The sequence below is a fragment of the Mesitornis unicolor genome, unplaced genomic scaffold, assembly GCF_000695765.1.
Source record: "Mesitornis unicolor isolate BGI_N332 unplaced genomic scaffold, ASM69576v1 scaffold28787, whole genome shotgun sequence".
In the NCBI taxonomy this organism is placed as follows: domain Eukaryota; kingdom Metazoa; phylum Chordata; class Aves; order Mesitornithiformes; family Mesitornithidae; genus Mesitornis; species Mesitornis unicolor.
Window position 1 is genome coordinate 1 of NW_010196226.1, and position 12,336 is coordinate 12,336.

The window sequence follows — 12,336 nt, forward strand, 5'->3', positions numbered from 1 at the left end:
GAGAGTGAGAAATAAAAGCATCATTGCCGCCGCCTCCTTTCCACAAATTGCCCCCAGACAGCAAAGCCCCGGTAGAGCTGCGAGCATTGCGGGGGTCCTTTGGGTGAGCAGAAGAGAGCCCAAAGAGGAGAACCCAGGCTGGCAGCATTGCTGACTTCCCTCCGTGTTTCCCCCTGCGCAGGGAGAGCTTCCGCACTTTCCACGAGCTCTCTGAGATCTTCTCCGATGAGAACAACCACTCGCTGAGCCGGGAGCTTCTCATTAAGGTACGAGGCACGCATGGCACCCGGTATCTGGCAGGGAGCTGAGGCTGATCCCAGCAGAAGCTTCCATGCTGTCCCCACCATTGGACTGAAGCCCTGGCATTTGCTGCTGGGATTGCAGACGTGGGTGCAGGCAGGGTGTGTCGAGTCTGGGGAGCGGGCAGGGGTTGCAGACCAGGCTGGGCTTTCTGCTTCTCCACCCAAAAGCCGTTGTTGCCTGAAGCTTGCAAAGCAATTCAGCAAGCAGAGATAAGCAGTGGGATGGGATCCAGTGCACCAGGTGATGGCTTCTCCCCAGGGGCAGCTTCGTTTAACAGCCCGGTGCAAAGTCCTCTTGATTTCAGGTGGGGTTGTAGAGGTGGGGTTGTAGGGTTCATGAAAGGTTACGGCAAAAATGTCCATCCCCATGGAGCCTCTCCGCAGCTGCCCAGCCTGGCTCTGGTTTGAGGGCTGAGAGGATGCAAAATGCAAAAGGGAACAAAACATCCCATTGAGGAGCTGTTTGTATTATACAGAGCTGGGAATGGGAGCAGCAGTTCCTGTTCACTCAGCCTCTCCTCCCCGGGAGCTGTGAAAAAGCTCAGCTTTGATTTCCTCCCCCTCATCCCTTTTTCCCTCTACAAGGAAAGTTCTACAAATAAATTGGTTCACCATGGGGTGATTTTTAGCTCATCTATTAGTGCAATTTCTGATCCCCACCTCTCTCCACCTTCCAGGAGGGAACATCCAAATTTGCCACCTTGGAGATCAACCCAAAGAGGGCTCAGAAACGGCAGCAGCAGCAGCGAGAGATGGTGAGTCTGGCACGGCTGCCCCCATGCCCCCTCCCAGGCTGGTCCCAGCTCTTTGCTGACCCTGGCTGTCCCTTCTGTCCCCGCAGGGCGTCATGCAGGGCACCATTCCTTACCTTGGCACCTTCCTCACCGACCTGGTGATGCTCGACACTGCCATGAAGGACTTTCTGGACGTATGTACTGCCATCTCCATCCTCTGCTTTCTCCACAAAGCCTCCCCGGAGCCTGGGCTGATAAATGGAGGGCTGGTCCCCCATGCGTCCTGTGCCCGACACTGCACCCTGTGCATCCTATGTCTGACACTGCACTTTCTGTATCCTATATCTGACACTGCACTCTGTGCATCTTACATTGGACACTATATCTGACATTGCACCTTCTACATTCTGTATCGGACGCTGCACCCCACACATCCGCCTCTGTCAGCCCATGGAAATGTGCCACTCTTGCACTGCCCCTCAACAGGGACACTTGCACGGCAGTGGCAGCAAAGCAGGGGTCAGGGAGGGACGGGAGTAATATTTTTCTACCTGCTCCACACCGACATTTGGCTCCTTCCTTTCCAGGGCGGGCTGATCAACTTCGAGAAGAGGAGGAAGGTGAGAGCTTTGCCCTGACAGTGGGATGGAGCGGAGCGGGGAGGCTGGGGCTTGGTGCGAGTTCAGGCTGCGCCAGTCACTTTGGGGTTGATTCCTCTCCTTTTCTGCCATTGTGTTCTTCGTTTTGTGGGAGGAGGATTCTGGTCATTCGTATCTGCCTCTGTGTGTGGGGCTGGGCTGTTCCTGAAGGGGGCTGGGGCTGGCAAACATATCTGGTCTTACGGCCTCTGTCCACTGCAGGAATTCGAAGTCATTGCCCAGATCAAGCTGCTTCAGTCGGCCTGCAACAACTACAGCTTCACACAGGAAGACCAGTTTGTGGACTGGTTCCACAGCCTGGAGCGGCTCAGTGAGGCTGAGAGGTGAGCAGGAGCAAGGTCCAGGGCTGTGAGGAGGTCCCACCGCTCGTCTCCCCCTCCCACAGTGCACCCACAGTGTTCGCTGTGCCTGTGGCGGCACAGGGGGCTCAAACCCTCATCTCTCCTTTCCCAGCTATGGGCTGTCATGCGAGATTGAGCCGCTGTCGGAGTCAGCCAGCAACACGTTGAAAGCGAAGAAAAACACAGGCATCATCAAGCGATGGAGCGAGTGAGTCTGCTCATCCCCAGTGGGTTGCGGGGTGGTGGCAGGGGCCAGTGTGGGGTGACTTTGTCTGAGCATCACAGAACCAGACTGGGGAGGCTTCTGTCCTGCCACCCAAATGCTCTACCCCCTTCTCACCTGCCCTACGTCTCTCTTGGCAGCCGACAGCCACCGAGCACTGAGCCCTGCGCCAGTGGCAGCTCCCACTCGAAATCCTTCGACCAGCTCAAGTGTGGGCAGTACCTGTGCAGCGGGGATGCCACTGACTCGGTGAGCGTCACCTCGGCCGGCTCCAGCAGCTCTGACGTGGAGGAGATCAACATCAGCTTCATCCCTGAGTCCCCCGACTGCCAGGAGAAGAAGGTACAGGGCAGCTCCCGGGGTCCGGGTCTACAGAGGCAGGTGTGGCCATTGTGTGGGGACTGCTCTGCCTCTGCCCCGGTGCTGGGGCTGGGGGAGTGGATAGAGGTCCCAGGGACTGTTTCTGACCCGCCAGGGCTAGGGAGGCCCCTGCCCTTTGCTGCTCCGGCAGCGTGGCAGGGCTCTCGTGCCGGCAGCGGCTGTAGTCGTGTCAAGGTCAGTGAGATCCCTCTGGCCTCCCTCCCCCAGCGCTGGTACGCCCCGTCTGTGGCCGATGGAGAAGCTAAACCCACTGTGTCCTCCGCATCCCCTCTCCTCCCTGCCCTCCAGTTCTGGGAATCCACCTCCCTCTCCTCCCTGGACACGTCAGGCATCGGCTCAGGCTCCAGCAGTGCCTCGTCCTCTTCTGTGTCCTCCACGCCGGTGACGGCCTCCCGCACCCACAAGCGCTCGGTTTCTGGCATCTCCAGCTACTCCTCCCTCTCGCTACCCCTCTACAACCAACAGGTCGACGACTGCTGCATCATCCGCGTCAGCCTGGCTGTGGACAACGGCAACATGTACAAGAGCATCCTGGTTAGCACGGGGCACCCATGGTGACACCAGGGAGGAGTGGCTCACCCTGCTTGGGCGAGGCCATGGCCCATTTTGGGAGGAGACGGTGGTGGGAGGCTTGGTAGTGTTTTGCACACCCTCATCTTAATAATGCTCTGTGCTTATAGGTGACGAGCCAGGATAAGACCCCAGTCGTTATTCGCAAGGCCATGGCCAAACACAACTTGGATGGGGACCGGCCTGAAGACTACGAGCTCGTTCAGATCATCTCGGAGGAGAGAGGTGTGTGCTGGGGCGTGGGGGGCTTTACTGGGGGCTGTCCCTCCAGCCAGCTGTGCAGTCCTGCAGCCTGGGCAGCACCGGGTTGGAGCTGGGCTGGGAGGTGATAGCAGAGGGGTCCCAGCACCCAGGGACACCCCTCAGCCCCGCTCTGGGTCCCTTTGAGGGAAAGGGTTTCCGACTGGCCCTCATCCTTGGTCACTTCCAGAGCTGAAGATCCCTGACAATGCCAACGTCTTCTATGCCATGAACTCCGCCGCCAACTATGACTTCGTGTTGAAGAAGCGGGGCTTCTCCAAGGGGGTGAAGATCAAGCACGGCTCCAGCTCTACCCTGCCCAGGATGAAGCAGAAAGGCCTGAAGATCGCCAAAGGCATCTTCTAGCCTCAGCCCCACTGCCACCCATCACCGACGGGGCCTTGGGGGCAGGCTGCTCCAGGCTCAGCTGCCGCTGGTCTTTGTGCCACCCAGCATGGCGAGAAAAGTGACCCTCGTCCACGGGGACGACCGTGCATCTCCCTCCCACACCGAGAGCCGAGGTGCTTTGGTAATCAGTGTCGGCCTCCGCCTCTCTCTGCACAAGCTCCTGTTTCAATCAGGTCTTTTTTTCTACACAGGAAGGCAGCGGAGGGGGGATATTTCTATTTTTCTTTGTTTTTTTTCTTTTTTCTAACCTTCCACGGTGCGACACTAGTCCAGCCATCAGCCAGCCCAGAGCTGGAGCCCGCCTCTGCCGTAGGTGCCTTGTGTCTGAGCGAGCCGGGGAGCGGCGACTCGCAGAGGGGCCGTTTGCAAGAAGCAGTGCAGGAGCCACTGCCTCTCCCACATGAGCTGGGCTGCCCATGGGGCTCTCCCCTTCCTGGCTTTTCCCAGCTCCCAGTTTTACCTCTGCATCCTTCCTCCCTGGGATAACTGGCATCGCCACCACCATGCATCTCTGCCTGTCCTTCCCTTGGGAGAAGCCGTGGACACCCCAAGCTGGGGAGGATGCAGCCCTGCAGCGGTGCTGGGAGCCCCGTGGAGGGGAGGCTGCGTCTGTGCCGTGATGGAGCGGGCGCCTCGTGCTCCCAACAATGGGAAGCCTGCGTGGTTTTGCTCCTCTCCCCGATCCAGCACGTCCTCCAGCTGGGCTTCGCTGGCCCGCGTTCAAACCTGCACCAAAGATCAAACGCCAGTGTCTCTTCTACCAGCGGGGGAAGCTTTGCGCGGTGCCCCCAGCGCTGCCAGCCTGACGAGGAGAGCGAATTTCTGTCTGAACTTGTGTAAATAGAGACCTCGGGTCTGCGCAGGGGGCAAGGAGCCGGAGAGCTTGGGGCACTCCGGGTGCCCTGGCTGCCCCCTCCGACCTGCTGAAAGTGCCACTCACCTTGGGCTTTAACCAGACTTTTTCAAACATGGAAGCAGCAGCAATGAGACTTTTTTTGTATAAAACAAAAAAGTTTACTGATTTTTTTTTTGGCAATATTTATTGGTTGTAAATAGAAGAGACGAACTTGTACATTTTACTAATCCAGCCTCCCCCTGCCCTGCAGCCCAGACCCTCTCCTCTCCCCACCCTGGTATTTAAGGCTGCTGGGAGGGACATTGGCAGCAGCAGGATCATTCTGCTGAGCTTGTGGGGTGCAGACCCCACTGGCCGCCCCCTCCCTTCTTTCTGTACCACTAGTTGCTTGAGCAGGGGCAGAGATGCTTGTTTTAATTCATTGTAGGAAACACTAACCGAAGGGGGAACCTTTTTTTGCTCCTGGCTTCATCCCTTTTTTTGTTTTTAAGCGCTTCCTTCCAGCACATCTTTCCTGCTTCCGTCTGTCCATGCTGCCAGGTGGGTGCAAATGCCATCCCCAGCTCCAGGATAGAGGCCTGGGCGGCACCTGGGGATACAGCAACGCTGCACGGCCATGCTCAGCGGGCTGGGGGCAGAAACTGGGCTGTGGGTCCCTGGCACTGGGTGGGGAGAGGCTGCTTGGGTGTGAGCGTGGCCGGCACTGAGCTCTCCCATCCCCATGTCCCCTCAGGTGGCATCGCCCATCGCTGCACATGATGGGAGCCCCTGGCTCCCTGACGCAGGGGCAGCTTCCTGCCTCCCACCCTGCCCTGAGTGTGGCTCCTGCCCTTGGGCATCAGCACCCCAGGGTCTTCCCTCTACTTCGTGCCTGCCCTCCCCTCTCCCCTCTCACCAGTGTCCCCCAGCAGCCCAGCGTCACTGGAGGGACTGGCTGTACCATATGTATTTTGTACCACTTCAATGAAGGAGCACACTGCCTGGTGTGACTTGTACACAGCAATGTAATTAGTCTTTGCAATAAAATACTGATGTTCAAATGTCTACCCCAGTGTCTGTCCTGTCCTCCTTCCCCAAAATGCCGTCATGTTCCTGGAGGAAGAGGAACGGACCTGCCTGTGGAGGAGGCAGCACTTGCACCTGTCTTTGTACCTTGTGTTAACTGCTAAGTTGAGCTTTGTTTTGTGTTTGAGCTAAGATACAGGGTTTTTGTTTGAGGGACCAATGCCTGATTTTCAAATGAACCCCGTTTCATTTGAACCTGTGAGTTGTTGGGACTGCCGTGTTTTCCACTTTCATAAATGTGTCATCCAGTTAACTGGTTTTATTCCTTTTGATACAAGTGATGGCTTTAAGAGCAAATGCAGTGGTTGGTCCTTACAGTGTGGAGGCAGTGGTCTGCCTTCGTTGGAGGCATCATTCCTTTGGCACTCCAGGGCTCATTTCTAATATGGCCAGCATGTTTGTTCTCTGTTTTATAATTGCACAGACATCAGGGGAGATTACTTAGACAGTGTGATGATTCTGAGTGTGGATATTCCAGCTAGCACAGCTGCATCTTTAATTTCTCTGTGCCTTTGGCTACGTAGATGAGTTTAAACCCCGAGCATTTGGAAATGAAAGAATCACATTGTATAGATAGGGCTGGTAATGCTGTTACAGGCAGAATTAAACATTCAGATCACTGCAGTCTAGGCAGACAGAGGGATTTTGAAAACAGCTGGGAAATAAACTCTGGTACAAATTATTTCTGGCTGCTTCAGCCTTGGGCCTCCTATTGCTTGAGAGCTTGGCTTCAGGTGTTTTTCCTAGCATTTCTAAGTGTGTTTACTCTTTCTGCCTGCTAATACCTGAGCATATATTCTTATCTGGCAGTGGTATGTCCACTGCATTTCTCTTTTTTTTTTTTCTTAGCACCCTGCTGCATTGCATGGAGAAGGGTAAGTCCATTGCACCATCCCTCGTGCCTCTGGATTGCCACATTGTTAGGACCTACACCTTGCCCTGGCTGGAGGTGCCCCCAGAAAGACCAATTGGTACACAGCACCACTTTTAAAGCCGTAAGAAATTCCTTTGTACTTACAGTTGCAGCCCATGCTACCCTGAGACAGGAGCACAAGGCAAAGCACAGGATCTCCCAGCGAGCCATGGTGTGTGCACACCTGAGGAGCCAGTCTTCAAATGCAGATTCTGTGTATGTACATGCATACATACAGATGTATCCAGGAGCACAGCAATGTGTCACTCTGTGAGGGCCCTGCAGATGCTGCTTCTGTGGGCTGGATGCCAAACCTAAGGAAATCTCTCAGTCTAACAGAACTCTAGAGAATATAAAAAAAATGCCAAAGCGTTGAGAAGCCTCACACAAGTGCAGGAGGCTGAAATTGTATTAAACCCTGCATTAGAGCATGTTATCAGCCACTAATGAGGACCCTTCCACTCATAACACACTGGGGAATATGTAAGACAGAAAATGCCATCAGATCCTTAATTTCTGTGACTGGGTGGTAACAATCCAGCCAGCAATGGCAGACTAATGAGTGGCCAACCTCTGTGGACCTGAGGCTCTGCCCCATTGCCTGCTTCCTTCCATCCTTGCTAACTACTGGGGAAGTCAAAAAGGAATTGAGAAGTGCACTGTCTGGTGAGGACAACATGCACTACATCCCGCAGAAGGGAATTAATCACTGACAGACAAGTTTTTTCCCCTGCTGGCTTTATTTCCAACATCGCCAGTGAGACTCAATGCTGAAGTGACGGTGCAGTATTTTCATTCCCCTTAGACAATCAGAAGGGCAGCACCTGCCTTAAAGGCCCCCAGTAGCACTGGAGTGCTCCTCCAGCACCTCCTTTTCTGATTTGCACATGGCCACCAATCTTGCCAAGCTGTACTTTCCACACATGGAGAGGTTTGGAAATGCAACTTCTCTGCTTTGCTGGTGTATTACCAGCTGGTTTGGAGTCCAGGCTCTTTCTTGGAAGTTGCTGAGCTTGCTTGAGCGCTTATTAGCAAGCAATTGTAAAACTATAGGCTCTGGCTCTCTCAACATCCAGAATGATGCCCAATAGTGGGTACCACAGTCAGCGCAGAGATATCTTGGTGGTCTTAGTGCAAGTTCTGCTTTCCCACATCACACGGTGGCTGAACCCTCAGTTCTCAAGGAACAAGAGCAGAGATTATTCTGTCCAACAGCAGCCAGACTGCTCCCTGAGTTCACACATAGTCCAGAATTTCTGTCTCCATTTCATTTTCACTCCCATCAGAAGGCTTGAAGTCCTCTTCCTCCTCTTCTTCATCATCCTCATCCTCTCCAGTCTCATACGCCAGCTGCTCTTTGCCATCTTCATTACTTCTTGTATTTGAGAAAAGAGCTTAATTGGGTAGAAAGAAAGACACTGTGATGCCTCTCTCAGTGAAACCTGGGGGCATTTGCAGTAGAGTTCATTAAACACAGAAGGCAGAAGCCAGAGGGTCACAGCTGATGTTGAACATCTTAATAGAATTTGATCAAGCCCAGAGCAATCTGTTTCCATACTCCAGGAACACGAGCAGAACAGTAGCAGTGCTGTGCCTCCTCTCCTGATTCTGACCTAATTCACTGGGCTACTGCTTTGGCCCAGCATCATGCAAAAGTAATTTCCTCACTTCTTGTTCAAATAATAACATCAGTAAAAAGTAAAATGGCACCAACAAATACATCAGTAAGAATAAGATCTCCATTATCACTGTGCAAAGACATTTAAAACCTGAAGGGCGTGATAGTGAACAGATGAAACAGAAAAAATTACTCTCAGCCATTCCTAATCCCAACCCACATTCATGTTGCAGGACAACAGCCCCAGCTCAGAGACTGTAATGAGCTATAACACACCACCAAATATATCTCAAAGGAGGCAAATACAGGAAGGCTACTGCAGTGCTGACTGCAACGTCCTTACTCAGCCCACTGTCTCTCAACGCCATCAGAAAGGTAGAGATACACTGCAGTAGTAGGCAGGAAGGCAGGAATACACTTTGGTGTTCAGAGCATCCTTACCAGGTCTGGTTGATCTGATTATCTGCTTTATCATCAGAGACATGGTATCTCGCAGATCATCGCTGGTCTTTGGAAGGCACCACCCATCCCGCTCTGTGCATTCTGACTCTGTGCCATCATTCCGGCGGATTATTTTCTGTAGGCTAAAATGCAGCAAAAAGGAAGGAAAAGTTAGCTTTCTACATTCAGATGTAGGCTTCAAATGAGACAGACAGGCTTACTTCTATTTTACTTCATTGAGTTGGAATAGTATATTTGGTTATTCATGTAATTGTCATATGGGAAAGGAAGCTCATGTGTGAAAAGTGTGTTCTATTTTTACTCAGAAGCTAAATACCTCTTATGTTTCTAGTGAAGGAGAGAGAGGGGAATGGACCAGATATACACAATAAGCTTTGAAATCTAGCTCTAACAGAAGACCCGGCTGCCAGTGTGCAGTACCTTTCCACGTTCAAGTCACAGAGCTGGTAGAACATCTGCCGATAAGGGGGTAAGGCTCCTTCTCGGAAAATGTAGATGGATTCCTAAGAGAAGAAAGAAGAAAAGGATTAATGTGTATTTTATGGTGTAACAGGACAACTCTGGCATATCTGAAAAGTATTTTTGATGGGCTGATTGAAGAACAAGGCACTTCCAGCACAAATCAGTTCCAAGGCATGCGTCTGCATATGGCAAAAGCTAATGAGGAATGCAGCAAAATTTCACTGCAGCCATAATCACAACAGCACAGTTGTGCAGAAAACACACATCATCTCTTCAAACTGCAGCTCTGTCTGTAGCCTAAAATACTGCTGCTTAAATGGGTTTTTTCCCTGCTGGATTTTGCAGGACAACCTAATAAACACGTGGTGATTTTTTTTTCCACTTCACTGCCCATAAAGTTCCAATTTTATCAACCGAAACAAAATGTTCATCACATCTAAGACTAGGGTTGAGAGAACCAATTCCATCTTGCAGCATGTAAGAAATACATTCAGTGCACAGCAGGTGATGTTCTGTAGCGAGTCGTGCAGCTCACAGCTTCCCAGGTAAACCTGAGGGCACCAACTCACAACTGTCCCCTTAATGACTGACAGAACAGGAAACACTCCCTCCTCACTAAGCTATGTGAAGATTCTCCTAAAAGAGAGTAATGCTTACCTTCAGTTTATACCTGCTGGAGGCAGGCTTTTTTGCACCAGATGCACCAGCTGTACCAAGCCCCTGTTTCAGATCATGTACACTGACTGTATGACTTACTGAAAGACAAAAAGAGAGTCCTAATTAGGGACATCTTTCAGTCTGTGGCATTGTACTTCTCTATGTTGATTCAACTTTACTGGTTAGCAAAAACCAGACCAACCCAGCAACTGAGCACGTGTTGCTCATTCTCCAGGACAGTTACAGGAAAGGTGGTGAGTTTGGTGGGTTTTCCCGCAGTGCATTTGTTTGTCATTTTAGCCTTTTATACTCTCTTGACAAAGAAAAAACTCCCTTCTGTCTGCTAATAGATACCGCGGCTGAGCCAGATATGCATCCAGGACTCTCGCAACACTTCCCAGCAGGAGACTTCTACTGGCTTAACAGGAGCACCGTATTATAACCAGAAAAAAAGCCCCAGTTTTGGCTCAGCTGGAAGATGGGAAGACCCTTCACCACCTGTGACAAGGATGGCATAAACAAAGAGAAGAGCCAGCTGGCCCTTCAGCTGGCCCAGCATACCTGGCTTCTTGACAGTGATGGGCAGACTGTAGTTATACGTGCTGCGTTTTGCTTTCACGGGCATATCATTAGGGGCGTAACCTAGAGGTAAAATAGAAAACCAATAATCAACAGAGGGCAAGCACCCTGCAGAAAAGCCCTAGCTCAGTAACAGAAGTGCTGGTGTGTGAAAGGCAGGGTGGTCTTTGGGATTTGCTGACTTTAGAAAGGTGGAGAGAGGTGTATCAGATCAACAAAACCCCTTAACCCGGAAAGGGCGAGATGTGATCTGATGGTAAGGACTGGATGTCAGCTCTGTCATGGACTTATTAGGTGACCTCAGAAAGTCCTTTCCCTCAGCGTGCCCTCTGCAAAATGAGAGCAGGCAAACTCTATGTCCCAGAGTCTGAGACCTAGCATCCTGCACAAGATGTTGAGGTCCTTGAAAAGCTACTACATGGGCAACAGAATCTACTGCTCAGTGCCTCCCCTGAGCAAGAGGGAAGATGGTCTGCTACATTCCCCTGGGCTTTGAAGACATGGACGAGAAAAGTCAGCCATCCACTGAGTTTGGAATGTGCCAAATGAGGAAGGACATATTGCATACTATGAAATGAAGTACTAAAGGAGTTTATGGAAGAACTATGGTAAGCAACGAGCTCAAAGGGTGTCATCTTCATCAGAGCAGAAATATGGCAAAAGAGTTTGAAAAACAAGTAAAAAGAAGAGTACTACCAGGATTAACCAGAAAGCAGAGAAAGCGTCTCTGTGGGTTGGGCCCTTTTACCATATTTCATTCCACAGCGAATTCGGAAGTCCAGTACTTGATAAATCTTTGCTTCAGGGTGTTTTCTGGGGTCATACCCAAACCTAACCCATAAGCTTCTCCAAGGACCTGTTAACTGCAGAAACACATCGGGGCAGATGGTTACCAAAAAAAAGCAGTACAGTGTTGCAGAACTTCTTAGAAAATTCTAATATTTTCCCTTGTTGCACTAAGATTATTTCTTTTACCAACTCTTTCCTTGCTTGCCACGTATATATTTATATACTGAAGCTTGGGCAATCAATGCACTGAAGCACAAATATTTGTCCACTTTTAGAAACTAACTTGCAAGGTCATGATAAAGTGCGTGTTTGGAAAAATTCTGCTCCCATTGCCAGACAGACAGTCAATGTGAGTGACTGACTGAACTGCAAAGCAGATTAGAACCACTGTTGTGAACAGTAAGTGAATCCTTTGTGGTTTTAACTTCTGTTCTACAGCAAGGCTTTCCTTCTCTCGTTATATAACATTAAGCTCAGGTACTTGGTGGTAGGACCTCAGAAATGGTAAAGGACCAGGAACACCCAGCTGATGCTTCCCTGCTCTGCCTCCTAGCAGCCTCGGACAGGTACAAGGGCAGGTTGACAGACTTACCATGTAATAGGCCAAGTATGGCAACAGGAGTTTCAGCTTGTCTGGGTGAACGCTGATATTTGCTTTTACTGCATTCCGAGACCAGACAGGGCGGACTTCAAAGAGCTAAAAATAATACAGAAACAACCATAGCAACAGTAGAAAGTGGGTTACTAATGGCAGTTCAGCTTTCCAAGTGGACTTCCTTCTGTACTGGCCCTCAGAATGAACTATCACAATGGCAAGGTAAGAACTAGTGGCACAAAAAGGAACTTGAGTTGGCTGCAAAGACAGATTCAAATCTTGACTTGCATAATTGAACTGAACACAACAGTATCAGTGGCATCTACTGATACTTGCTATATCAGCGTTACGATCACCAAGAATTTCTGGGGAAGCCAGAGAAAACAGGTACATGCAATTTTTTCCCCACATGGCACACTGCAGTAGAGCGCTCAAGTCTTGAATACGGCACGTACCTTTCTCAGCTCTTCCTCCAACTTTTT

General features: G+C 51.0%; 2 protein-coding genes across 2 annotated transcripts; one reads left to right on the forward strand and one right to left on the reverse strand.

Moving 5' to 3' along the window:
• Positions 1-181: 181 nt before the first annotated feature.
• Positions 182-3,816, forward strand: LOC104543725 (ral guanine nucleotide dissociation stimulator-like; the record flags this gene model as incomplete). The annotated part of the gene is made up of 10 exons (XM_010188400.1): positions 182-266; positions 980-1,057; positions 1,144-1,230; positions 1,624-1,656; positions 1,897-2,018; positions 2,149-2,244; positions 2,400-2,601; positions 2,929-3,174; positions 3,321-3,435; positions 3,641-3,816. Coding segments are annotated over 10 exons (1,240 nt in total), but the record flags the coding sequence as incomplete, so codon positions are not given.
• Positions 3,817-7,928: 4,112 nt separating this feature from the next.
• On the reverse strand, positions 7,929-12,330 carry LOC104534288 (general transcription factor 3C polypeptide 5-like; the record flags this gene model as incomplete). The annotated part of the gene is made up of 8 exons (XM_010188399.1): positions 7,929-8,086; positions 8,752-8,894; positions 9,193-9,275; positions 9,892-9,989; positions 10,453-10,533; positions 11,219-11,333; positions 11,852-11,956; positions 12,310-12,330. Coding segments are annotated over 8 exons (804 nt in total), but the record flags the coding sequence as incomplete, so codon positions are not given.
• Positions 12,331-12,336: the final 6 nt, after the last annotated feature.